Genomic DNA, 27963 nt, shown 5'->3' on the forward strand with positions numbered 1-27963 from the left:
CGGCCGGCGGGCGCGGCCGGGCGCGGCTCGCGGGTGCGGCCGGCGGGCGCGGCTCGAGGGTGCGGCCCGCGGGCGTGGCCCGAAGCGTGGGCGTGGCCCGCGCGGGCGCGGTCCTTGCGGGCAGGGCCCGATGCCCTGCCGGTCCCCAGCCTAAAAAAGGTTGGGGACCACTGCTGTAAGTTACATTTCCTCAACAATTTACTTGCTGATATAGTAAATATACTCAAGATATAAACTGCTATACAAACTTCCAAAAATTGGAACATTCCTTGAACCACACAGGCTATCCCAAATCTAGTTCATGGTAAAAGTAACCAATACAAAATTACTATGATCAAATTATTCCAGTGTAGAAATTATTCCAGATTTTACAAAAACAAGTCACCATAGCAAGGAATTGTGATTGTGCATTACAATTTGATCCACTTGTACAAAAAGTAAGTTACTACTGGGTTATTAGTAAGTGTATTTGACACTGCAACCCGTTTAATATAATAAATAAATAAATAAAATTGTCACCACAGACACATACATGGATGTTGTAACGTGACTAACAAATGCTCATGACCAAACTGCGATGTGTCTATTTGAGGAGACTGCCACTACCAGTTACGAGAACACAACTATACAGCCATCTTTTTGTTCAAATGTGTGAAGTTTTGCAGCCAATGTGCTTCATACACATCTAACATCCTGTTCTTTCCCAAAACGCCAAATTTCAAGCATGCCTAATTAAAATGCCCTTCCAAACAACAGCTGTTAGGAAAACACATCTACAGCTTCCTCTGGAAAACACACCAAACTCACATTAGTTTTTTACAACTCTGCACTCAGAGCCCCACCCTTGATAAAAAAAAGGAAAAGAAAAAAGGCTGCAACTTTTTTCTCCCTTTATGCTGCGGTCGAAGCAACGCCCCCCGCCCCGCTCCGAGGGAAGCAAACGACAGGGCGACTGGCCAATTGATTCTACACGGACCAGGCAGGCAGGCAGGCAGGCCGGGCCCGCCACCCCCTTCCTTTCCCTCCGAGGGCAAGGTGCCGCAGCCCTAGGCCAGGCCTCACGTGGCAAGGATACATTTCCGCGGCGAGGCCTCCCGCCAGCCCTGGTTGCTGCTGTAGCCGCCGCTCCCACCCCCGCCTCCCGGGGGCCGCCCGGGGGGGTTGCCTCCCCGGCTCCTGCCCCAGCGGCCCCCGCCCCGGTAAGGCCTGCCGCGGAAGCGAAACCGGTCCAGCGCGTTGTGGCTGCGCTCCCAGAACGACAGCCGCGGGCCGGAGTCGGGCGGCAGGCGCGAGCAGGCAGAGGAGGGAGGCGGCGGCGGCGGCGGGTGCGACCGGAACGCCTCCTTCAGCCGGTATCCGCCGCCGTGGCTGTGCAAGTGCCCGAGCTCCGGCGGCGGCTGGTGCCGCAAATGGGGGAAGCGGCGGGACAAGACGAGGGGAAGGCTGCTGCGGAGGTCGGGCGGAGGCCTACGCCTGGCGTAGGGGCCCTTTGGGCCAGCGCCGCGGTTGCTGGGCTCGGGAGGCCCCTCGGCATTGTCGTCGTCGCTGATCTCTCCGTCCTCCAGCTCGCCTTCCTCTTTCGGGGAGAGGCCGCTCGAGGCTGGTGGTGCCGCCGCCGCCGCCTTCTCTTCAGCCTCAGCAGCCGCCATCGGAGTCAGCCGGCGCCAACAGAAAGCAGAGGAAGAGGCTCGGGCCGATCCGCCCACGGACTCTCTGCTCCGCTTCCAGTCTTTTCCCGGAACAGCGCGGCCGGTCGGACAGACCCTAAACTTGTACGCGTACAACACCCTTTCCCCTTCAGTGACAGGAACTCTCGCGAGATTCCCCCCACTTCCTCTCCGAGAAGGACCGTGAGGGGGGAACAAACATCACAAAAGGGGCGAACTGCATGACGGGAATTGTAGTCCCCCGCTGCCTGGCAACCGTGCAGACTGGCTGAGGAAAGTGGTTTCTGCTTCAAGCAACAGGCAGGGGGGAATAACGGTGCCTTAACGGAATCGGTGCTCCTGCCTGACGGAAAAGTAGCCATTTCAGTGAAGCTTGAGTCGAGAGGCAGGCAGAATCGACACCAAATGTGTCACGGGTGGGTGTCTATAAAGCAGTGTTTGGAAATTCCAGAAATGTTTATGATTCTTCAGGGAAGGGCCAAACTGTAAAATGTAAAAAGTTTATGGGTCGAGAATAATATGGAGTGAGGAACTTCATCCTTCTGGGGAAGAAACAACTGTGTAATTAAAACTGGGCAAAACCAAATTTGCGTCCAGTGGCTCCTTCAACAAAATTTTATTCAGACACAACGAGGAAGTGTGAATTTAGGAAAGCTGATGCTTTGAATTAAACATTTCTTGGTCTTAAAAGTGCCACTGGACTCAAACTTCATTCTGCTGCTTCTGGCCAACACATCTACCCAACCTGAATACAACTGGGTAACTACAGGATCAGAGTGCTCATGAAACAGCATCATATGTGCTCCTTAGCTCTCCTGTGATTCAAGGAATATCCAGCAACATAAGATTAGGATTCTTGTTCCGTAAAATTGGATTATCTGGTCTTCTCCACAGCATCCATCACACACCTGCTTTAAAAATAATCTCTGTGTGCCTGACTGGACTTCTCTTAATGTTTTTAATTCTTTTAAACTGTGAAGCTGTAGCTTTGGTTTTCTTAAAACAAAGAGAGGGTGGGGAATGATCCACAGTTATAATACTCGTTCTTAGCATTGGATACTGCAGCTCCCCTTCACTAGCAGTCTTCAAGCAGCAACTAGACAGATACTTATGAATGCTTTAGGCAGATCCTGCATTGAGCAGAGGGTTGGACTAAATGGCTTATATAGCCCCTTCCAACTCATTCTAGAATTCTAAATACAAGACATTCAAAATACCCTCTGAACTAACACTGTTCATTTACTAGATGATAGTAAAATGTATGCTGTTGGAAATTACTAGTTGTCATAAATAAAAGCCTATTTATATTTCATTTAGGCTTACTGTTGGCTATCTGATTAGCCATACAAAATCTGGTCTGCTGACAGGTCAAATAATGATTAAACGATATGGATGGTTAACCCTTGGACAATATATATTGTCCTTTTTGTGCTCATGCTAAAACATTCCATATTAGACCAGACTTAGCTTTTATTAATGGTTTCCCCACACATGCTACATGTCAAGCATGCAGTGGAACAATAAGCACAGGTTTACCCTAAGAATAGTGTATAACATATATAGATTGCAAATCATGTGCACTCCACATCAAGGAGAACGAGAAACTTGCCCCTTTTTCAATGAATGCTGGAAACTAGTACCTCATGGAAACAGATCATACTGCTATGGTCATTTACCAATCCCTGCTTTAAATTGAAGGAGAAGCAGCCATTGAGAATTAAAGAAAGGAAAAAATAGCAATGATGTATGAACGGGATGAGCAAAAATGCACACCTTGCCCATGTGCATAATCCAAAAGTATTCTGACGAATCATTCCAAAAGATTGTATCAACTCAGGCTTGGAAAAGATTCCAGCAAAATGGTAGAAAACACAGAAGCATGGCATACAGATACTCCTGAAATAAAGACAAGGCAAAATACTTGTGTGTAAACAGCTAAAGTACTGAGGATTCAGATTTCTGAAATCTGAAATCTGAAGCTAAAGTACTGGTAATTTTTACTTTCCTGAGTTCCCTGAAGTTGTTTTTGTACTTATTCTAAAGAATTTTTTTCACTCTTCTGTGGAGAGGCGTGCACATACAGTAGAGAAATATTCCTTTTAAAAAAGAGGCGTGCACATACAGTAGAGAAATATTCCTTTTTAAAAAGTAAAATCCATTTGAATAAACATACAAAAAAGGGACATGGATAATTTAAATTATACAACATACAATGGGATCTTGTTTATTTATTTCTCTTTAATAGGGATCTAAGGCTGCTTAAAATATTATTCTCCCCTTCCTCCATTTTATCCTCACAACCATCCTATGGGGTAGGATCAAGCAGAGAAGGATTTACCAACCCAAGGTCACCCACTGATCTACAGCAGAAGGCAGAAGTTCTCCCAACACTCCAACCACAATACCACTTTGTAACCATTACACTAGACACATTAACCATTTCACCCACCCATCAAACATCTACATGTAAAAGTGTATGGGGGAACCCTGGAAGTTGTTGACAAAGTGCTGCACAGTTTGTGGAGGATAGGTAGAATTAACATCTGCAGGCCAATGACTAGGGACAGAACAGCAACTTCTACATCTTTTATAGCCAAAGTTGAAATTATTTCTGAGTAAACATATAGAATCAGATGCACAGGAACAAATAGCAGTGTGATATTGCTTGGTTCATTTTGTTCTTTCAGTGCTCATCAAAGGCACTGGGTGGATCTCTTCACATGAGAAAACATATACCAGTTATAGATACAATTTTAATGTGAGGCCTGTAGGCTAGGGTGCTCCCTTTCTTACTTTCCTCAGTTATATTCAGTCTCACAACAAAATGAGTCACAAAAGAATGTTGGTCTTGCTTGAGATAATGTAACTGAAACTTGTTTATTTTGGATGAGAAGCAAATATAAGATATTCCATTTCAATATTCTTGAAGGAACTGTGAAGAAAAACTTAGTAAGCCACTTTTGACATTTTCTCAGGTCTTCAGTCAGAGATTTAACTTCTTTTCCTTGCAACTACCACCTCAGGAATATTTTCAAACCTGCACAACAGTTCTCCAGAACAGGTAAGGGATTTTGATTATGCTTTTAGTGAAATCCATTTTTACTGTTCCATTATATTGGTTTTCTCACAGTTTAGATTTTCTACAGTTGAAACAAATACTTACTGACTTCATTTAGAGCCCATCTTTCACTCTGACATTCAAGGTGGATTATAAAATTTAAACAGATAAAATAGCCAGTAACTATGCACTAGGACTAGGGTGAAAGATATTAGTAAAATGCTGTGGAATTCAATGCTACTATTTTTCTGCAGAATAATCTTTCTAAAATAAAATATAAACACAAATAACTACTTGCTTTTTAAAGTATAACAAATACAATTAATATGCTTAACATATATTTAATTTAAAAACATGTATGGTTGGTCAAAAGTAAATACCACTGAGTTCAGGGGGCTACTCTCCAAATAAATGTGCATAGAACATAAATCCAAGAATGACAGAATTTCATGTTACCTGATTTAAGTCACCTTCAGCCACAAAATCCAGCAGCTTCCAGTGATTTTAATTTCTTTTAACTTCCTAATTAGTCCTACTGATTTCAATGAGACTTACCTCCAAGTGAGTATACTTATAGCTAGCCTGAATCAGATTTAGATTAAATGAATGCAAGGTCAGTATAATAATGAATCATAAAAAAGTAGTTGGATATGTTGCTATCCAGTGAGGATAGACGGTATAATGCAGTGGCCTTATGGGCAAGCAACTGTCAAAATCCAGTCCCTTGACTGGATCTCTCTGGCTTCATTGTTTGCTGACTAACTGTGCCTTAATTATCCAGCTGGGAAACTGATATATGCTTTGTTTCAGACTGGCTTTGAGCTGGGCCTACTACTAAATGATACATGACTTTCAAGTTTTTCCTTTTTCCGCCAGAGGCATGTCTTTTTATCTGATGGATTATGTAATGTTGCAGAACTGGAATTACTGCTGCCAGACTGCTGTGGGGAAGGAAGGGATGGCTGTTGTTAGCCACTTTGAGACTCCTTAGCATAGAGAATAGCAGGGTATAAAATTATAGCGATGTCTTCACAGTATGTTGTGACTTGCCCAAGAGTTCCAGTTTATGTTGCCTTGCTTTGATCTTCTGATGGACCGGACATTTTGTCCCCTGTACAGTACTGGTATGGCACCAAAACCATAAACCCAGCCATATAGGAAGACAGAAAACATAGACACAAAGCTGTCCTTAGTGGTGCTTGGAGTCATCCTTGGCGATATCAACACATTGTTCTGGACAGATCTGTATTGTTTGGTTCTCACTACTGACAAACCACGTATGTCCTGGTTCCTGTATCTGAGATAGACATACAATTTATCTGATTCAGGTGGGCAATCTCCTACCAGCTTGGGCCCTCATCCCCTACAACTGTATGGTTGCCAACTCTACATTGGGAAATGCCTAAAGATTTGGGGGTAGAACCTGAGGGTAGTGATCCTAGCAGGCTACAATGCCATAGCGTCTACCCTCCAAAGCAGCCATATTTTCCAGGAGAACTGATTTCCATAGTCTGGAAATCACTTGCAATTCTAGGAGACCTCCACACCCACCTGGAGGAAGAACAGGAGTTTGTTTTTATACCCTACTATTATCTACACTAAGGAGTCTCAAAGTAGTTTACAATTGCCTTCCCTTCCTTCCCCACAACAGGCATCTTGTGTGGTAGGCGGGGCTGTGAGGATTCTGAGAGAACTGTGATTGGCCCAAGGTTACCCATCAGCCTTCATGTGAAACAGTGGGGAATAAAACCCAGGGGCTTTTTGCACGGCTTCAAAATCGCACAATGGTTGCCAATTGGAAACGCTATTGATTTGCCATAACGCACGACGTCGTAGACAATCTGCAACACTCCTGAAACCGATCAGCAAAAAGCGCTTCGTTGTAGCGCTTTCAGGGGAATCCCAAAAAGTGGATTCACCCTCCGGAAAGCGCTACACTCTTGCAAACAATCTGCAACATTAGCGATAAAGACCTGTGCGTTAACATTGTTGCGGTTTCTTCAAAGTCCCTCCTCCTGAGCCTGTCCTCCAAACTTCCGGCGAAGCGATCGCCATTTTTTTTTCTCCGAGCGAGCGGGGATAAACGCACCAGCGAGCCTCTTTCTGTTTAGAGGCTTCCCTGGCTTCAGTCCTTCACCTTTAGTCACTAAGCACAAACCACATAAAAGCCCGTTTGCTGAAATAAAGTCCCTTTATTTTTTACACATTAATTCAGCCAAAAATCGGGCCCGTGAGAGGGGTGGGGGATTTTTTTTTATCACTCGAGGCAGCGTGGCAACGATCATACGATCAAACGACAGCTCACATTAGGCAGCTGGATGGGTCTCTCCATTGCAACGAATCTACACAGATTCGTTACAATGGGTCTGTTTTTTTTTTTTTTTAAACCTTTCTTAAAGGGAAAGGGGCTGTTTGGGAGCATGCTAACGGCTGCCCATTGGCTGCTTGACGGCCAGGGGCGGGACGAGCTTGGAAATAGCGCTTCCTTTTCTGCCAAGACCGGAAGCTGTGGGAAACGCTACAAAACGCAACTGGATTCCACTACAAAGGCAGGTATGCATAACGACGAATTCCACTATTTTAAATGGCGATTTTTCGTTCAGTGACCAATTTGCAACAAAGATCCCGGTGCGTAAAGCCCCCCAGTCTACCACTTTTAACCACTATACTATGTTGTTATTGTTAGGTGCGAAGTCATGTCCGACCCATCATGAACCCATGGACAATGATCCTCCAGGCATTCCTGTCCTCTACCATTCCTCATAGTCCATTAAAGTTTTCACCAACTGCTTCAAGTGACTCTATCCAGCCACCTCATTCTCTCAAAAGCCTCAATTTTTTGACGCTCGGCCTTTCTTATGGTCCAACTTTCACAGCCATACATTGCAACTGGGAAGACCATAGCCTTGACTAGATGCACTTTTGTTGGCAGGGTGATGTCTCTGCTTTTTAGGATGCTGTCTAGATTTGCCATAGCTTTCCTCCCTAGTAACAAGTGTCTTTTAATTTCTTTGCTGTAGTCCCCATCTGCAGTGATCTTGGAGCCCAGGAAGATAAAATCTGTCACTACCTCCATTTCTTCCCCATCTATTTGCCAGGATCAGCTGATATACTTCCCCAAAAATGAGTTTTGAATAAAGTTGACAATCTGATCAATCCAAATTGAAAGGCAATAGATTGATCAGTTGAACTTAAATTCCCCAGCCATAATAAAGAGCAATATCAGCACTGTTGCATATTTTTTTTCTTTGCTAGTCAACCAAGGAAGCCCATCTTCAAATCCTCATCCAGACATAATATTAGGAAGGTGATCCTGAGCATGCCATCCTCTTTCATCACAGTTATTGTGAGAACACAATGGTGATATGTATCTTAACCACTGTTAGATTTTGTGATCTCCTTCCTGCTGAATTCCATTGAGACTCCCATCCCCAAATTTGTTCCCTGGTCAACTAACCTTTTGGAATGGCAGAAATGGCAAAGAAGTCTGCAGTGGAGAGAACAAGAAAAAGTGAAAGTTGGACCATAAGGAAGGCCAAGCGTCAAAGAATTGAGGCTTTTGAACTCTGGTGCTGGAGAAGACTCTTGCGAGTCCCTTGAACTGCAAGGTGAACAAACCGGTCAGTCCTAGAGGAGATCAGCCCTGACTGCTCCTTAGAAGGCCAGATCCTGAAGATAAAACTCAAATACTTTTGGCCACCTCATGAGAAGGAAGGACTCCCTGGAGAAGAGCCTAATGCTGGGAGCGATTGAGGACAAAAGAAGAAGGGGACGACAGAGAATGAGGTGACTGGATGGAGTCACTGAAGCAGTAGGTGCGAACTTAAATGGACTCCGGGGAATGGTAGAGGACAGGAAGGCCTGGAGGATCATTGTCCATGGGGTTGCGATGGGTCGGACAGGACTTCGCACCTAACAACAACAACATCAGCCGAGTTTAGTGGGAATTGCATCTACTTGAATGTCCTCATGAGTGCAACCCTTAACTGGGTCAATTCCATCTAAAAGTGGGTAATAATAATAATAACAACAACAATACTGTAAATATTCTGTTTGTCTCTTTTTGAAATTAAAATGACTGCTAGTTAATAAGTTTCTCTGGCACCCTCAGAAATGTTTGCTTTGCATGTTTCTGAGATCAGATTTTACAGCCTGCCAAATTACAAACTCATTTTAAACCACTGGGATTTAGAGTGCCGTAGCATAAAGAACAAATTTAGAGTCCTGTGACACCTTTAGGACCAACACTTTTTAATTCAAGGTATGAGCTTTTATGTGCATGCACGCTTTTTCAGATAAACATTATATAGCTTGGTGTAGTGGTTAGGAGTGCAGACTTCTAATCTGGCAAGCCCGGTTTTATTCTGCATTCCCCCACATGCAGCCAGCTGGGTGACCTTGGGCTTGCCACGGCACTGAAAAAACTGCTCTGACCAGTGATATCAGGGCTCTCTCACCCTCACCTACCATCATAGGGAGTCTGTTGTGGGGAAAGCAACGGGAAGGTGATTGTAAGTGGCTTTGAAACTCCTTCTGGTAGAGAAAAGCAGCATATAAGAACTAGCTCTTCTAAATTTGTTCTGCTGCTTCAGATCAACATGGCTACCCACTTGAATTTATATTCATAGGATAAAGAAGTTGCAGAGAAATTGCAGAGGGATCACAAAATATCCTGTTGCAGTTTTATGCTTTGTTATTTGGGAGCGCTGGCTTATAACCGTTAGTTGTACTACAGTGATTCCTTGCATATTGAAATTTCCCATGCTGTTTAGTCTAGAAAACTGTTTTACTAGATAGTAATGGCCTTGGACTTGATTCAGAGCTAGGTTCAATCAATCAAAAGTTGCTTTACACAGTTTCAGTGAAGCCACTCTGATATTTTTCAGCAGAGGATCTGAACTAATCTGCTTCAAGGCTTATCTCTGGAAATGGTTTCAAAAGTAATGTTAGGAATGCCTTTTAGTAGAGTGTATCAATTCTGAATGTTGCTAACGTAACAGGAGAGAGAGCCTACTTAAATTTAAACTTACATTCTAGCAACTAGAAACAAGCCAGTGGGGCTGTTTCAGTTAGTTTACAATGAAACAATGAAAGAGGGAACAAACCTGTGTACACAAGGTAGGAACCCAAAAGGTTGATCAGCAGCAGATTTGAGGCCTACCGCACAGGATTGTTGTGCAGACAAAACTGGATGCTGTTGCGGAGGTTCTTTTGAATTTCAAGTGGAGTTAGCTTTACAGGAAAGTAGATGTGAGACTTTGGGGGAAACCAAGTGATCCACTTTTATTAGGCAACCACTTGGCCTTGTGGACAACAACAGGGACTGCAATTGCCAGCAGTAGGCCTCAGGCTTCAGAAGAGCAGACATCACCAGCCAAGCAACGAAGGGGTGTCTGGGGCCACATGCATTCCTTTTGAAGGGATGCATATGAATGGAGATAACTTTTCCTTAAGCCTAACTTCCTGGAGATGAGATGTACTTTCAGGGGATTCTCAGACTCCACCTGGAGGCTGCCATCCCTAAATCTCAGTGAGATACAATGCTACACAGTCACCCCTCCAAAGCAGCCATTTTTGCCTGGGGAGCTGATCTTTATAGTCTGGAGATGAGCAGCAATTCCAGGAGATCTCCAGGTCCCACCTGCAGGTTGGCTGTCCCTGTTCTGAACATATTGCTTGAAGCCTGGAAGTGGGGCCTCAAAAGTGTATAATGCCCCCCACAACCACCTAGCACCCCCTGACCTATTTCAGGTCAAGAAAACATTGCAGAGAAGAGGTAGGGTTGCCAGATTGCTGTAGGTTCATGTTCTGGAATTCCACACTATCTAGGTGTGCATAAACTTGACTAAAGTCAAGACGTGCATAAAGAGACCTCCTCTTAGGGTTGCCGTCTTCCAAATGAGGCTCTCTACCCCACCTCCCTCACGGGGAGTCTGCTGTGGGGAGAGGAAGGGAAGGTGATTGGAAACTGCTTTGAGACTCCTGAGGCCTGCTGGGTGAATGCAGCCCATTCCCAGTTTTCTCAGACCTCTCACAGCCCCACATTCCTCACAGGTTGTCTATTGTGGGGAGACAATAGGGAAAAGGTGATTGTAAACCACTTTCAGACTCCTTTGGGTGGTGAACAGCAGGGTACAAAAATCCAGCTCTTCTAAGGAGCAACCATGAAAGAAGCATGTGGGCAAATAACATTTTATCAATAGTAAAAAAAAAATGGAGACAGAAGGATTAGGATGGACACCTGTCTACTGTGACTACCCCATGTGTATTAGGGTGGGGGACATTTCGGTTTTGGGAAATGACATTGAATGCAGAACTGGGAGTAATTGGTTGCCATGTAATCTCCCCCTAAGAAGAGTGTCCAGTCTGATTTTCCCTTCACATATCCAAAGACATGGCTCTGGAAAGCTCATCTATAACCACTATACCATAATTCTCAAAGATCAGTCATCTCCCACACTCAATGGACATTCCAAACCACAGATTCTTGACACCCATCTTTATATCTAGCGCCCATTGTATTCCTGGATACAATGGTCTTTGCCCCTAGTATATGTTAAATAAATAAATAATCTTTAAAATACAGTTATGCATTTGATTGAATGGTACCTGAGCATAATTGGCCATGGTACCCTGATTTTCCTTGCTGAATCGGAGTGTGATCTGAAGACCCTAATAAAGAGACTAAAAGAAGAAAGTGAAAAGATAGGACTATATCTAAATGTCAAAAAGACCTAGATCATGACTACTGGCAGTAACACCAAAGTCACAATTGACAATGAGAACATTGAATGTATTGATGATTTCATCTTTCTTGGCTCTATTGATCACTCAAAGTGGTGGATGCAGCCATGAAATTAGACGGTGAATAATACTGGGCCAGAATGCAATGTTAGGCATGAACCGAATATGGAAGAGTAAGGACATCAGCCTTAATACAAAGTGCCGGCTAGTCAATGTCATTGTCTTCCCCATAACAACCTATAGATGTGAAAGCTGGACCCTGAAGAAGGAAGACAGGAGGAGAATAATGCTTTTGAATTGTGGTATTGGAGATGAATGCTGCGAATACCATGGACATCCAAAATTACCAACAAGATAGTTTTAGAGAGGAGCAAACAAACTATGTCATTAGAAGGGAAGCTATTACGGCTAAAGCTCACTTACTTTGGACACATCATGTGATCAAACTTGCTAGAAAAATCATTAATGCTCGGCATGGTCAGCGGCAAAAGGAAACATGGTCGCCACAGGATCTACTAGTTCAACGCGATCAAAGCTGATACAGGGATGACCATGAACCAACTAAAAGAAGCAGTCAGAGACAGGGGCACATGGCGAAGACTTTCCTATAGAATCACCAAGGGTTGGACATGAATGAACATCATCATCATCACCCTGATTTGGACAACCTAGGATTGTTAGATCTGGAAAGATAAGCAGGGTCAGCCCTAAGGATGGAAGACCATCAAATACCAGGTTTGCTAAGCAGAAGCAGGAAAGGGCAAGCCACCTCTGAACATCTCTTGTCTTGTAAACCTTGCAGGATCATCATAAACTGACTACAGCTTCATGGCAAAGAAATTAATTAATTAAAATATTGCGTGGAACACTTGTATGATTTCAATTAGAACACTTGTAGTAGAAGAAGCCCAGTGACATGATGAAGGGCAACAGGATCTGAAGATAGTTTGCTTTTTGAGGCAAATAAATTAAATCTCAGTCCAGGGACCGACCTGGTGGAATGACCTTCTGCTTGAGATTAGGGCACAGACTGATCTTTTACAGCAGGGGTAGTTAACCTGTAGTCCTCCAGATGTTCATGAACATCTGGAGGACCACAGGTTGACTACCCCTGTTTAACAGTTTAGCAGGGCTTGCAAGTCAGCAGTCTTCCACAAGGCGTATGGTTAAGGCCAGAGAGACCTACTTCTAATCCTCGCAGTTCCTCCCACTGCCTTTTTCCCTTGCCCCTAAAGTACCTGCAATATCTAATAGGCAGGGAATGAAACAATGACAGATATAGGGAGGGGAATAGGTAGTTAGATACTTCATTAACCAGATTAGTTGCTGGACAGAGTGTTAGTTATTCTTAGTATTTAATTTTTAGAATATATAATATATAATATGAGCCTCCGGGGAGGGCGGTATATAAGTATGATAAATAAATAAATAAATAAATAAATAAATAAATAAATAAATAAATAAATAAATAAATAAATAAATAAATAAATAAATTAGCAAATGTATTTGTTAAATGTATTTGTTAAAAGTTGGAAACTGCCTTGAGCCCAATGGGAGAGAAGCAGTTTAGAAATTGAATAATAATAATAATAAATATAGGAAAAATCAATGTAGGAAAACATAATACTGCAGAATTAGAATGCAAAGTAGTGTGCATATGTTGATTTTTCCCAGTCTGCATTAATCTGGTCTGTTTTTGAGGGTTTCACTAGGTGAACTTAACTGCATTTTCTGGTATGTAATTGCCTTCTATGAAATTTTCAGGAAATATATTTTATGAATGAATCAATAGTAACATTTATTTTCATTGGGCATACGCACACACATGTGGCATTTGGCGGTGTAGAGAATACAAAAGGGTATAAGCCCTGTCCAAATAGTTTAATGATCAAGTACAGAAAACAAAATTAAGTAACAATACTAAGTAAATTCTTTAAGATTACGTAAGCTGTAGTTTAAACTTATATATTCTTACCTGTCTATGTTGTTCATGGGTCACAGATGCCAAATTACTAAAAGCAATGGTATGAGAAAGTATAGTATCTCCCACGTATCAAAAGAAAATTAAAAATCCTTGATGTTTTTTCCTTCTCTTGCTCCAATGAATGAAATGTACTTATGGCCATTCTCTGATCTGTTTGTAGCTACAGTGTACCTCCCATAAGCTGACTTTTTATTAGCTGCTTTGCTGACAGTGTGACATACTATTTTGGCGTCAGCTTGCTAAAGTTGCTTGACAGACTTGTTTTGTAGTCACCTGGATGTAATTTTAGGGTGTTTACAATCTTTCCTTATGCATAAGGATTTTACAGTGTTTGAAAAAATATAACCTTGAAGAAGATTTAAAAGTATCCCTTTCATAAAGAGATGATGTCTTATTTTCAAACTGCTGTTGATATCATCCTGTTGCAGCTTGACTTGTACTCTTCCTGTTCCTGAGGATAAAGTATAGGCAAATTTTTCACATCTATTAGTCAAGAGCATGTCTCCATGCAAATAGAAAAGCCCCAATGAAAGGATCAGCCAATGATACAGTTTAAGGTTCTACAAATTAGAATGAACCCCCAGGTTTGCTGAAATATCTGTTAAAAATAATTTTGTGGTACCTTCTTGTAAGATAATTTTCATTATAGGTAGCACATGAGGGCCTGTAAACCATGAATTTAAAGGCAGGTAGGCATATACAGGAGTGAGTGGTCCTTCAAGTATCAGAATTCCAAGCTTTTTAGTGCTTTGACTATACAATCCCAATCTAAATTCAGTCTCATATATTTCATTTGGCTTAGACTGGTGTAATTGTAGAGGTTTGCACTGAAAGGTCAAAACCAGCACTTTGCATTTGGCTTGGAAACAAATGGTCAGTCACTGCAGTTGCTTGAAGACCAATGTTTTCCATAGGAAACACCCATCAGTGATCTGGCTGCCATTTTCTGCACCAGTTGCAGTTTCTGATTGTCTTCAGAAGCAGCTCCTCATTAAGTATGTTACTGTAATCTAACTTGGACAGATTACTGTAGCTAAATCTCTCAATTCAAGGAAAAACACAATTGCTGCACTAGCAGGAATTAGTGAAAGGTGCTATGTACTACAAAAAATTTTTTTTAATGCTTTCAATTGTGGTTCAAACAGCACCCTCAATCTGCCTTCTTGATATTTCAGTGGGGATGCAGTCCAATTCAGCACAGGCTGACTGTTTAGCCCCTGATTGACTCTACCTTAGACTAACAACCCCTTGGGCTTATCTGGACTAAGCTTCAATGTATCAGCCCTCATGTACCATGTGTCATGAACCCTGGGCTGATCCACTTGACCAGAAGTGACCCCCTCATACAAAGCTGCTCTAGATGCATGTGGTACTATTAAGTCAGGCTTTATTGAAAGGTTCCATAAGGTTGAAACAGGGCAAGCGTGGCAAGTGCAGAATGCATTGACAGAGACAAGGATGGGTAGCACCCATATATAGGGGGGCATTTTAGGCAGAAAGAGGGATTCACATAGGAAAAGGTTAAAAAGGCGTGAATAGCTGGAAACATCTGGTATATCTTGCCTGTTTTTTTTCTGGCAGTAAATTTTCTAGCATCTTCCAGACAGACCAAGGATACTGGTAGATGAGAGTTTTCAGAGCACGGGAGAAACTGCCTCTTCGAGCCATAAACCCTGGCCAAGGAAGCAGGGGAAGGCTCAGAGAAATGTCAGGAATTCTGTCAGGGGTTAAGCGGGTGTTAGTACTCAATAAACTTCTAGCTCAACTCTCCCTTCCCAAACAAGAGGGCAGAAACATTCCTGCAAGTGAATTGCTGCACTGGCACACACTTGCAGGAATATTTCACACTTGTATGAAAACAGATGGGGCCAGCAGCAAATGGTGGGGTGGGAGCCGTTGATCACTGACATAGACAGTTTTATTTCTCCTATGTTTTTGTGAACTATGACTGAATTTGAGGGGACTGATTGGCTGTTTTGGCCAAGAATTATCATATGGCTATATTTGGATGTGTGACACAGTTTACTAATTTAACAGACTTAGTTTTTGCTTTATATTCCCACTGTCACAATGGTAGTTCATAGTCTGAGGAAGAGTGCTTATACTCAAAAGCTCATGCCTTAAAGGTGCTACTGGACTCTGATTTTATTGTGCTACTTCAGATCAGCACGGCTACCCATTTGAATCTAATCTGAGCACAATTCCTTTCAGTTGAGGTCATTGTCCTAGGACAAAAAGCAATTGGTGCTTCTGTACCGTCTGGTAGTATGTGATTTAGTACAGTTCCAATTCCAAATGATGAGGCATCATATTCATATGTAATGGATAGAGGTCTCTGTTCATCATGTTGAGTGACTATGGAATCAGAGGTCAACAACTTCTTTATGGCCAGAAAAGCTGCTTCATGTTTATGTCCAGTTTCACTGAGCACCTTATTCTAACAGGCGATAGAGGATTTCTCCTATAGTGGCTTTCTAAGAAAACAAACAATGATAAAAATTTAGGAGTCCCAGAGATGCCTGAAGACTTTCCTTGCATTTTGATCTAGACACATTGTGTATTGCCTTTACCTTATTTACCTTACCAGCTGCATCAATCTGGTATCCCAGGAATGCGACACTGGAAACTCCCTGGGGCTTTTTGCACGCCTTCAAAATAGCACAATGGTTGCCAATTGAAAACGCTACTGATTTGCTGTTTTGCACAACGTCGTCGACAATCTGCCACACACCTGAAACCAATCTGCAAAAAGCGCTTCCTTGTAGCGCTTTCAGGGAAATCCCCAAAAGTGGATTCACCCTCCGGAAAGCGATACACTCCTGCAACCAATCTGCAACACTAGTGAAAAAGACCTGTGCGTTAACATTGTTGCGGTTTCTTCAAAGTCCCTCCTCCTGAGCCTGTCCTCCAAACTTCCGGCGAACTGTTCGCCATTTTTTTTTTCTCCGAGCGAGCGGGGATAAACGCACCAGCGAGCCTCTTTCAGTTTAGAGGCTTCCCTGGCTTTAGTCCCTCCCCTTCAGTCACTAAGCACACACATTTTACACATTCATTCAGCTGAAAATCGGGCCCGTGAGAGGGGGGGAGGGGGGATTTTTTTTTCCACTCGGAGGCAGCGTGGCCACGATCAAATGACAGCTCAAACAGAGGCTTCCCCGGCTTCAGTCCCTCCCCTTCAGTCACTAAGCACACACATTTTACACATTCGTTCAGCCGAAAATCGGGCCCGTGGGAGGGGGGGGGGAGGGGGGGATTTTTTTTTTTCCACTCGGAGGCAGCGTGGCCACAATCAAATGACAGCTCAAACAGAGGCTTCCCCGGCTTCAGTCCCTCCTCTTTAGTCACTAAGCACACTTCAGTCACTAAGCACACTACTAAGCAGTCACTTTATTTTTTACACAGTCATTCAGCCGAAAATCGGGCCCGTGAGGGGGGGGGTTCACTCGGAGGCAGCGTGTCAACGATCAAACGACAGCTCAAACACCCCAGGCAGCTGGATGGGTCTCTCCGTTGCAACGAATCTACACAGATTCGTTACAATGGGTGTTTTTTTTTTTAAAAAAAAACCTTTCTTAAAGGGAAAGGGGCTGTTTGGGAGCATGCTAACGGCTGCCCATTGGCTGCTTGACGGCCAGGGGCGGGATGAGCTCGGCAATAGCGCTTCCTTTCTAGCGATTTCTGCCGAGACCGGAAGCCTGTGGGAAACGCTACAAAACGCAACTGGATTCCACTACAAAGGTAGGTATGCATAACGACGAATTCCACTATTTTAAATGGCGATTTTTCATTCAGTGACCAATTTGCTACAAAGATCCCGGTGTGTAAAGCCCCCTAGTTGTCATTTCTCTTTCTTAATCTTCTGCAAAACCTTTTTGAGTTGATTCACAAATTGCTCCTCAGGGGAGGCCATCATTAACACATCATTAAAATAAGGCACAACCCCAGGAATACTTGCTAATTAAGTTTCCATAAAGTACTGAAAGATTCCTGGTGCCACTGATTCCAAATTGAAGGCATTTCACATGAAAAGCCCCTCAGTGTGTAATTATGATTTGAGTATCTGCAGCCTTCACTACCAGTTACTGATGGGCTTCAGCAAGGTTCAGTTTAGGAAAACCCTTTTCTCCTACTAGGACAGAAAACAACTGGTTTATGACAGGGTTTATGATAGGGGTCTTGCTTGAGTGCCTTAATTACCAAACATCTATAATCCCTACAAATGCATTTATTGCTATTTGGTTTCAACAGAGGCTCAATGTTATGTGAGCTACTGGCTCTATAAGGCCCAGAGCAGTGAGCCAGTCAACTTCTTAATTTAACTTTGGTCTCAGAGCAAAAGAAACATACCCCATGTGAAGCGCCAGCAGGCTTTCTGATGCCAGGGATCTGGGATTGCTCCACCTGGACCAGTCACATGGCATGTGGAGCTGGGATTGGAGGTACTGGTGGAAATCAGGGGCAATTGGTCTCCTGGGATGATGCACTCCCAGTCCAGGAGCTGGCTCAGTTGGGTGCACCAAAGGGCTTGGGTTCTCCTTTGCTGGTTCTGTTTAGTCCAAAGGGGTCACTGGGGAGCACTGAAGATGGAGCCAGTGAGATGATTTGAGAGCTCTCTGGCAAAGTGCAAGTCTGGAAGCTTGCTGTAGGAGTGAGGGAGCATAGATGAGGGCATTTCGTCAGACAAGGATTGAGTACTGCTGTGAGCTGGTCAAGGTGAGGCCAAGAGGCCAGCCCAGGTGGCATTTAAGGTGGTCCAAAATAGGACTCTAAGATGGCCAAGGGGTCTCTAGTTCACATTCTGCATCAAACCTGGTGGAAAGGTCCTGGTGGAGCAGCAAGATCTTCTCTACAAAATAGCTTGCAAAAACATCACAGCTAATATTCAGTTTATTTTGGGACAATCCAATGGATGTCAATTATCTAATTGTTTTAAATAATTGAGCTGGGAGTGACCTTGCAAAGGCAATGGTGGCCAGATAGAATTCCTTCTTAGTGGCTTTTACTGCCGCTTATAAGATGTTCTTGATGCTTCATCACGAGTTTTCCGCCAGACTCACTCTTCCACCCATGTGTAATAGCCTAGGCTTGTAGCGCACTAACTGGAGCAGGCTTGATTTAAATATAAAATGTACAGGTTAGATGTACTAGATAGATAGAAATATGATGCTAAAGAAGCTAAAGCACTTACCCATGTGACTTTTTATATGCCTACTAGTGATTCCTTTCAACTGGGCTAGTAAAGCAGCTATGTGTGCTTAGTTAACATGAGAAAAAAGGCATATGTGGCACTATAGCCTTGAGTCCTTGGCTGGAGTTCTCAGAAGACAGGTAAATGGCTATTAACTGCAATACTTTCATACAGTTCTTCGCAGGTCCATTCAAACTTAGATGTCACTTATTAAAAAGATAATGTAGCAGGGGCATATGGAACACAGTCTGGTTCTTTTTTCTTTTCTTTTCTTTTTTTGAGTGGTATTTTGCTGTTCCTGGTGGATGTTGACAGAATCCTGCATGCAGTGAGGACTAATTTCTTAGACAACAGTTAATTACAGGCCAGTTTCAAATGTGTTCTTTCATGACAAAGATAATAAAGTTGTTGATAAACAGCTCATGGGCTTTCTGGATGATACATTGGCCCTTGGCCCTTTTCAGTTTGATCTCAGGCTATGAATTTGATTTACCTTTGGTTGCTCTAGTGGACAAGTCTCATTGCCAATATTATTTTATTTTTAAAAAGCATTCATTATGGTTAACCACTCATGTTTTAATAGCTGTTTTTCAAGTTATTTCATTGTTGATGATTAGAAGTGTGCCCTATTTGAGAGGCTGTAGTGAAGCCTTTCTCAGCCAGGGTTTCAGGAACACCTGAAGTTTCTTGAAGGCCCTGGAGGGATTTTCCTGAATTTATTTTTTGTTTATAATTCAATTTATACCCCGCCTCTCTTGAGTAAGTTGTCTCGAGGTGGCTTACTACGGTAAAACAGTATACCCCATAAAATTAATAAAAACATTAAAATCTACAATTACATACAGCAATATTTATCAAAACCATAAATCCTCAGATGGTGGTAAAAACCAGCAGTTACCCTCTATTCCAGTCAGCTGTTACAATCTTCCAATGAATCTATTTAATTTAAAAACTCAGTTAGGCTCAGATCTATCATGCCAGGTATGCAGCACTCCAATGTTGGGTGGGACCCCAGTTTGTAACTCCAGGCACTCCTCTGGCCTCAACCAGATACCTGGCAGAAGAGTTCCATCTTACAGGGTATGGGTAGAATATAATTAATTTGTACATATTTTTTAAATTTGTTAAACATTTATCAGGTGATATGATTGCATATGGTCATGTCGACCTCCCCCACAAATGGCCAGTTATGAGCCTGGAGGGAATGGAAAAGGGGAGGGTGTTGGAATACAATCAGCAAGTTATTTGGAACAGGCCTACCTTGTAAGGCTGGTTGTTGCAAACCTCAAGATTATGTGCTCAGCAGGAACACCTGGTGGCTGCAGAACAGGATGAGTCATCAGAGGCTTTTTGTTTCAGATGGGAACACCCATTTCCTCTTCATACAGGAGAAGTTTTCATTTTGAGTCTGACTTTCTTTGCATATGTTCTCCATTTTGCAGCATCATGTAAAACCGATTCTGCTGTAATGTGTAAGCTTAAAGTCCTAATCTGGCAAAGAGTACTATATCAGTGAGCATGATATATTTGTACAGCAAATAAATTTTATTTCTTTAGCCTCTCTTATTGTTCCAGCGTCTCATTGAAGCTATACTTACAGGATTTAAGGTAAAGCATTTACTATGCTAAGAGTGGAACCTTATGCAGTGGGGAAAAGGGCAAGCCTCTTTTGTATGGCTTGATGACTTTTACCTGGCTGCTATGTAATGTCTGGCCAAGTGCAGAAGTTATTGGGGGCCACAGTGAGATCCACAACAGATTTTGGTAGCAGATGGCAGGATCTGGTTGGTTCTGGTTGGTTCCACCAAACATGGTGGAAGCATGGTTTTGTTTTTGTGTTCCTCCACCATGACAGAGGGGCTATGTTTCCCTCCCATATTCTGCACTATTACACTACTTCTGGGGCTTCTCAAAGCCCGAAGAATGTTTCAGGGATTTCTCAATGATAAAAAAAATTGAGAAAGGTTGTAGTCTGTTGTGGTCTCTACTTACTAGGTTGTAGAGTAAGGGAAAAAAACATGAAGGAGAAAGTTTGAGCAGTGCTTGTAAGAGAGACAGAATAAAACTTGGTGTTAAGAAACTTGTGTTGCCTTCTTGCCTGAATTAAATTCAAAATGTTAGATTATCCAAGATCTGTAGAGTGCATGATTCAAGAGTTTATGAAGAATATTCTACAGGGTGCATTGGAAGAGATATGTAGTTAGTATAATTAAATAGGAATTTCCTGGTATTTTTCAAATTTCCTGGTTGGCCTCAGTTGGACCCATTATGCACTGGTGGAATAACGTACATTTGGGGTGGAATGGCGGCGACTAAAATCACCGATAAAGCACAGTGCTGGCTGCAGCTTTGGTGCATGCCGCCGAAAAAGCCACGTTAGCGAAACGTGGAAGAAAGCGCAGCTTCCGGGTGACCGGGGCACAACCAGAAGTGGCGCCGGGATCACCGCGTACATAATTGGTTACTCTGGGTTTTGCCGCCGTCACGCCCCGTCCCGTGCATAACCGGTGTGCTTCGCGTCTTCCCCCTCCGCGCTTTCCATGTGACCTGAAATTGCCATTTCGGCGGCCATGCATAATGGGCCTTAGACTACCTGCTCCTTTGAGCACACTGCCCCCTGTTTGCCTTCAGATGAAGAATACTTGGGAAGCAGTGGGGCTTACTACCCCACCTCACGGAACTGGCAGCGGTCCGTGGCTGCCATGCATAATCAGTCATACACTAACATACAAAACAATTATAAAATCCCATTAAAATCAATTTAAAAACTCCAGTTAACACTGTTAATAAAATAACCTAAACAAAGCAGTCTTTGACTGCTTCTTGAAGATTGACATTGGGGGGTGGGGGTCAGGTCACCCTATCACTGTAGGGCTGCCGCTGAAAAGAGCCCCTCTCTATGTGCCTATCAAACAAATATTTTGATTGGTGGGACATGGAAGCATGCAGCTCTACTTAGGCTTGTGCATTGTGACTGATATTGAGCCATTTGCTTATATTTCAGTATAGCCTATTTCACAGGGTTATTATAAGAATAGAATAGAGGAAGTGCCAACCTTGTAAAACTGCAGTGAGCTTCTTTGCAGAAGGGCAGAATCACCATGTAATGCTTTTTTCATGTTGAAAATTCCTTTTATCTCCTGTACCTTAAGATAAAGCCCTTGGAATGGCTGTCCTTGGATTGTCTCTCCTGCATGTTAGTTTCAGTTTGGGTCTTGTTGGTTGAACTATGTTGACTAGACCTACATACCAGCAAAAATATCGTTATTAAATCTGATATCATTATTAAATTTTGCCTCTAGGGAAGGGCAGGGTATAAATGTAAAAATATATAAATGTATCCAATTGTATGCTTTTATAAAGCAGAGGGAGCTACTCATTCACAAGTCAAAAAGGGCCCACGAATACATTTAATGTCATTCTGGGAGCAGGAAAGTGAGAAGGGGAAATAACCCAAATCCTAAGTTTAGAATAGGTATACTTTAACTTGGTACTTACAGCACATTAAATTAGATGGCAGGTGAACAGTAGTGGTAAGGAGTGCGGACTTCTAATCTGGCATGCCGGGTTCGATTCTGCGCTCCCCCCACATGCAACCAGCTGGGTGACCTTGGGCTTGCCACGGCACTGATAAAACTGTTCTGACCGAGCAGTGATATCAGCGCTCTCTCAGCCTCACCCACCCCACAGGGTGTCTGTTGTGGGGAGAGGAATGGGAAAGTGACTGTAAGCCGCTTTGAGCCTCCTTCGGATAGGGAAAAGCGGCATATAAGAACCAACTCTTCTTCTTCTAATCAATCCTTTGGAAAATTCTGTATACCCCAGTGTCCCCATTCTGTATAACCCCAGTGTCCCCATTGATGGGGGGCAAACGGTAATGACTGGGGAAGGCACTGGCAAACCACCCCGTATTGAGTCTGCCAAGAAAACGCTAGAGGGCGTCACCCCAAGGGTCAGGCATGACCCGGTGCTTGCACAGGGGATACCTTTAACTTTACTTTTACCCCATTCAAAATACTTCTGGGGTTTGAGAAGAAGAAGAAGAAGAGTTGGTTCTTATATGCCGAGAAGGCAGTTTCCTTATTATCCTGTGTATCATTCTTGTAATTCAGCATTTTATTCTGAGTATAGTAAATTTAGTTAATACTATAATACAAGGGCAATGAAGAAGTAATCATAATTCTTCTTAATAAACCCTATGAAATAATTTGTCTCCTGGCTGCAGTAAACTAAGTCAATGCTTTCATCGAACTTCAAAAACAAAAGTCTTTTTATTAAGACCAACTAAAATCATATTGTGGCTTTTAACAGGTTGTACCCCAACAATGCTGGGTAGCAGAAAGTATGGAAACCACCCAGTTGAAAATACAACCAACATCCTTATATTTGCAATTGGATGGCTTCAGGTCCCCCCCCCCCCCCGTTTGTTCCTAGCATGCCAGGGTGTAACCTGATACCACACCCTGTGCCCATTGAAGGTAGCAAGCATCCTACACAGCACACACTTGAAGAGAGCTTTCTTCTCTCCCCTCCTCCCTTTTATTATTTTACTATTCAGCCTGACCAAAAACCCCAGAGAGCTCAAAGCTTGCATATTGTCTTATGCTACAGAATTTTGGTTGGTTTTTGTAAAATAAAATATATTACTTCTGAGAAGTGGGATTGTGAATCAACGTGAGTACCTTTTTGCCTTCATTGAGCCATCCACTACAATTTAAAGTTCTTTCCCCGACAGTCCTCATCAATGTTTAGTTAGACCAAGATAACCTATATCCAGAGGGTGTCCCTCTGTGCGTTGGTTGCGATCTTCAGGCTTAGAAAAAACGAGGGCTACGAAGAGTTTTGCTTTAGGGAGGTGGAAAGAACCCGTTGGGAGAGAAACACGATCTCAGGTGCTACTGAGAATGGAAGGGACAGCTGAAGAGCGTCAGACGAGTCACTCGGTTGTTAATAGTGGAAACAGGCTGTCAATTGACTGAGGAAAGCGGAGCGTGAAAGGGGAAGGGCAGAAACTTTTTTCTCTCTAGCAATTGCTGCGCATGCGCGCCGGAAGACGGCTCGCGGGAGTCGGGCGTCCATTTCGCCTTTCCGAAGCGAAGCGCCGCCGGATGCTTTGAGGTGGCGGGGATGGGTTTTTCTTGCGGGGGTGTGGAGCGAGCCTCTTGCACAACGCAACAGAGGAAGATGCCGCGATTCGTGTGTATCCGGCGCAGGCAGCAGAGGCCAGGCTCCGCGGCCCCAGCAGCGTTGAGGTGCGTCAAGCAGAGGGGGAAACGTCCCTTTTATGGAGAGCCTGCGGGCAGGGGGGGGGGTCCTCTGACTTTTCCCCTACAGAGAACCTTCGTTCTGGCCAGCATGCTTGGGCTCTGTTTCATTTCCCACTCAGGCTTTCCCAAGGTGCCTGGGCCACTTTTTCTCGGGGGGGGGGGGCTTGCATATTCATACTGGCTTAAAACTGGTTTGTGTCTTGTATTTCCCATCACTTTGGGAGAGGAACTTGGAGGTATAATTTGTGACACAGACTGCACAAGGCTGTATTTCTCAGAAACCTTTTGGGAAGATCCTGGTAGTTGAAGTGATTTTGTTGAGGTTTTAAAAGTTCCACGTGTCTAATCCTGGAACTTGACTTTAGTCTCTGCCTTTTATTTACAGCGTGATTTATCCGTTGGGGTTTCTGATAGTGTCTCACATAATAGACTGGAAGCTGGTGGTTTGTGTTGGTTGATCCCGGATGGTGATTGTTGTTGGGGTACTTCTAGATTTACTGCAAGTCTTTTCTGTAAAAGTACTAAATTTTCCAGTACAGTTCCTTATGATGTCTGTCTAGATTTTCAAGGCATATTTCTCAGCTTTGAATGGAAGTCTGGAACAAGTGACTTTTAGCATGCAACATAAGAAGATATCTTTTTTGGTTTTTCGCTGACAAGTTGCAGCCCATTTATGGTGATTCCATGGGATTTTCAAGACAGGAGATATTCAGAGTTGGTTTGCCATTGCCGGTGTCTACGTAGCAACCCTAAACCTCCATGCTGGTTACCTGTTCAAATACTAACCAAGGCTGGCCCTGCTTAATTTATGAAATCTGACAACATCAGGGATGAGATATTGAAGGGGGAATAAAATGCAACAATAATAATGGAGCAGTGATATTTTCTGTATCGATTACTTCTGTGATTTCTGAAGAGTGGGTTCATTATTAGGTTGTGAGAGGATAAATTGTTAGGCTCTGGACCTAGACCCATTGGGCTCTTGCAGGTTGGAGATAGAATTATTAGGAGAACCAAATGTAACCATTGTGGGCCTTCTCTACAGGACCAATATTTCATCACCACTGAGTGATTTGTGTTTCATGTACTGTGTGTGTGTGTATGGTCAATGCGTCATTTTGATATTAAATTTGGCCAACAATAGCTGCCATGTGAAAAGCTTCTTCCAGTTAGCTTATCTGTAGCCATTTAGATTGTTGTGGGAAGTGTGATATGAAAATATTATTAGACATGTTAAACTATATTATTAATTTTTCCCAAAGGTAATACTTTGAGATAGAATCACATGCTACTTTGAGAGTGATAAATGGAATACATAGTTGCCTAGGAAGTCATTCAAGTATTTATACAGAAACATGTGGCTTACTTATCACATCTAACTTGGCTTATAAAGGCCAAGTTCAGTTCTCCACAACAGTAAGAAGAATCTCTGCAGCACACATTATCAAACTGCTCCTCTTGGCTTTACTTTTAAAATCTTAATTGATTTCTACATCGACTGTTCAGCAGTTACCTTGTCTCTACAATATTTGATATATGCTTTATTAACGTATTAAATAATTAATTGAAAGCCTTTTTTGCTTGTTGCATGCAGATAATACATCTTGGATTTCCCATGCCATTGTATTCGTGGGACGATTTCTACAAACAATATGTCAAAATGATAACTAATATTATCATCTTAAGTGTACTTATTTGTATTTCTTTATCCTTTTGGATTGTGTCCATGACTGCAAGCACCTATTATGGTAAGGCTTAGTTATTTTTTCATTAAATGTTACAAGTTGGTGTATTTGTACACAGGTATTTTACTAATAAGTTCCATGTGAGTATCTCATGTTTACTTTCAGGTAAGGTCAGGTTTCATGAGAGTAGGATGGTGATGGAAAAATGTATTCAGCTCTTGGCAGCCATTGTTTTGCCAGGCATTTGACCGTGTATGTGTGTGTGTGTGAAGTGCCATCAAGTCACAACTGATTTATGGCAACTTCAGCAAAGGGCTTTCAAGGCAAGTGAGAAGCAGAGGTGGTGTGCCGTAGTCAGTTGTCTACTGTATTTAAATTACCCTAAGTCAGAAGTTAAATAAATATTTAACTTTAGCTGAAGTAGGGCGATTCTGCATCAATGGCACCATTCTGGGGTGCTGCTGGTACAGTGCTGCAGAGCTGCATGCTCTGCAGTGTATGAAGTCCCCACAGGTGACACATTTCAACAGGACATCCGGTGTCCCTCTGAAAGGAGTTCCCCCGAGAAAATGTGGTGGTAGCAGGTAGGTTCCGCTGCGTGGGGTGCGTGGCAGGGAATGTTGTAGTTTTCTGGATGGTGGGATTACGTAAAATGCAATCCCACCTTCCTGCAGACTAAACAAACAATGCCCTGGTCCACCCTGTGGCACCAGGATGTGTCACAAAGCCATCAAGGGCATTGTTTGTCCCCTGCAGGCCTTCATAGGGTGGGGAGGGGCCAGGCCTGGAAGGCCCAGCTCTTCCTATCCTAACAGGCCTGCCATGGGACAGGCCCTGTTGGCACCCGCCAGTAGTATTTAGCAGAGTGTTTGGACACTCCCTTCTATCTTACAAATTAGACATTCAAAGACAAGTTTACTTAGTTCTCAGTTATAGCTTAAACAAAAAGACACTGGATAGTTTGAAGAAGTAATTCCTGTTTGTCAATCTTTAATCGTTAATTTATGTTGTCAGATTCCTTTTTTTTATAACTAAGACAAGAATAAGAAAGCAACATTTGTGAGGAAGGGAAATATATCCACTCATACCTCCAGATTCTCCTCCTTCGTATTGTTACTTTCTCTTACATTACCTTGTGGGCCACCATTCCTCACCTTTGCTTTTTCTCGATCATCAGCTTTGTTGCTGGCTGAAACCCCAGTTTTGTGTGTGTAAATCCTGAAGTAGAAGGGGCATCCTACATAAATTCTTCTCTAAGGTTTTTGCTGTCACCTGTTCAGTAATGGGGGAGCCATCAGCAAACAGGAAGTGGCAACAGTCTTGGAGTAGGACATATGCAGGATATTTTTCAGCTTCACTGCCTCCTCTTCTTCACCATCCAGCTAACTGGGTGTGGATAATGGCAAGTGTTGTAATGGCTGCCACCTCCTCTCAACCCCCCCCCCCTTGTGCCATTATCATCGTATCTTTGATCCCAGCTCTTGCCCTGTTGCCATCTCCTGGTCATCATCATTCTTCAGCTATCATCTCTCAGTCTGGTTTTTAAAATGTCTGTTATGATAATTAAGATATTTTGAGATTTTGACCAGCATATTGTCTGAGTCCTGCTTTCAGGTTTTAAAACAATTATTTTAAACAAGTTTTGCGTTTTTTAAATGCAATCCCGGAGGATTTCCAGGATTTATCAAAAAGCCAAACAAAACAAAAAATCTTGTTTCTGATCATGACACTACTTTGTGGATTCTTTGATCCTTATTATGGTTTTCTAAATGTTGTTTTTAACAACCTGTCTAGGTACTTTACGCCCTATTTCTCCATGTCGATGGCTGTTTTCAATTCTAATTCCACTAATGATTGCTTCACGAGGATTTAAGAAGAAAAGTCTAGATCATGGTGGAGCAATAGGAGGTCAGTTGTTGTAGCTTGACTTTGGTTTTTGTATATACTTCTAATTTTTTTCATCTTCCATAAAATGTTTAAACATTTGTTCTTAAATCTTGCTGTTCTTGGGCTACTTCAAATTATTTGCATAGTAAGGTCTTTATCAAATCATACCATCTCTGCCACATTCTGAAGTTATTTCTCTGCAAGTCTTTGTACTCAGGGACTACAATTACAGTACTTGGTTTTACTTTCCAAAATGTTATTTGTCTACTTTCCATACTTTTGTTTTGATGAAGACTTAAATCAGAGGTTTCAAACTCATATGTTATGAAGGCCAGATCTAACATAATTGTCACTTTGTAAGGCCAAGCTGTGTGTGTCACAAAATGTAATGCTTTTTAAAGGATACAGGCATACCAAATTAACAGTGTACATTTTATTTTGTTAAATTTCTACGCTGCCCTTCCCTAAGGGCTCAGGGCAGCT

General features: G+C 42.8%; 2 protein-coding genes across 7 annotated transcripts in view; one reads left to right on the forward strand and one right to left on the reverse strand.

The window, feature by feature from the left end:
- The window catches only part of ZFC3H1 (zinc finger C3H1-type containing), a 45746-nt gene extending 43932 nt beyond the window's left edge, over positions 1–1814 (reverse strand). For all 3 annotated transcript variants that reach the window (XM_077338821.1, XM_077338822.1, XM_077338820.1), the window contains exon 1: positions 1076–1814. In XM_077338821.1, the coding sequence (XP_077194936.1) occupies positions 1076–1649 (574 nt within the window). In that variant the 5' untranslated portion in view covers positions 1650–1814. The remainder of the gene's footprint in view (positions 1–1075) is intronic.
- Positions 1815–1820: 6 nt separating this feature from the next.
- The window catches only part of TMEM19 (transmembrane protein 19), a 37820-nt gene continuing 11677 nt past the window's right edge, over positions 1821–27963 (forward strand). Inside the window, exons 1-4 of one of the 4 annotated variants that reach the window (XM_077338825.1) lie at positions 1821–2083; positions 4643–4728; positions 25503–25656; positions 27388–27501. In XM_077338825.1, coding sequence (XP_077194940.1) covers positions 25524–25656; positions 27388–27501 — 247 coding nt within the window. In that variant the 5' untranslated portion in view covers positions 1821–2083; positions 4643–4728; positions 25503–25523. Of the gene's footprint in view, positions 2084–4642; positions 4729–23670; positions 23894–25502; positions 25657–27387; positions 27502–27963 lie in introns of those variants that run through there. The other 3 variants (XM_077338826.1, XM_077338824.1, XM_077338827.1) reach the window with 3 other exon arrangements.

This window comes from Paroedura picta, chromosome 5, assembly GCF_049243985.1.
Source record: "Paroedura picta isolate Pp20150507F chromosome 5, Ppicta_v3.0, whole genome shotgun sequence".
NCBI lineage: Eukaryota > Metazoa > Chordata > Lepidosauria > Squamata > Gekkonidae > Paroedura > Paroedura picta.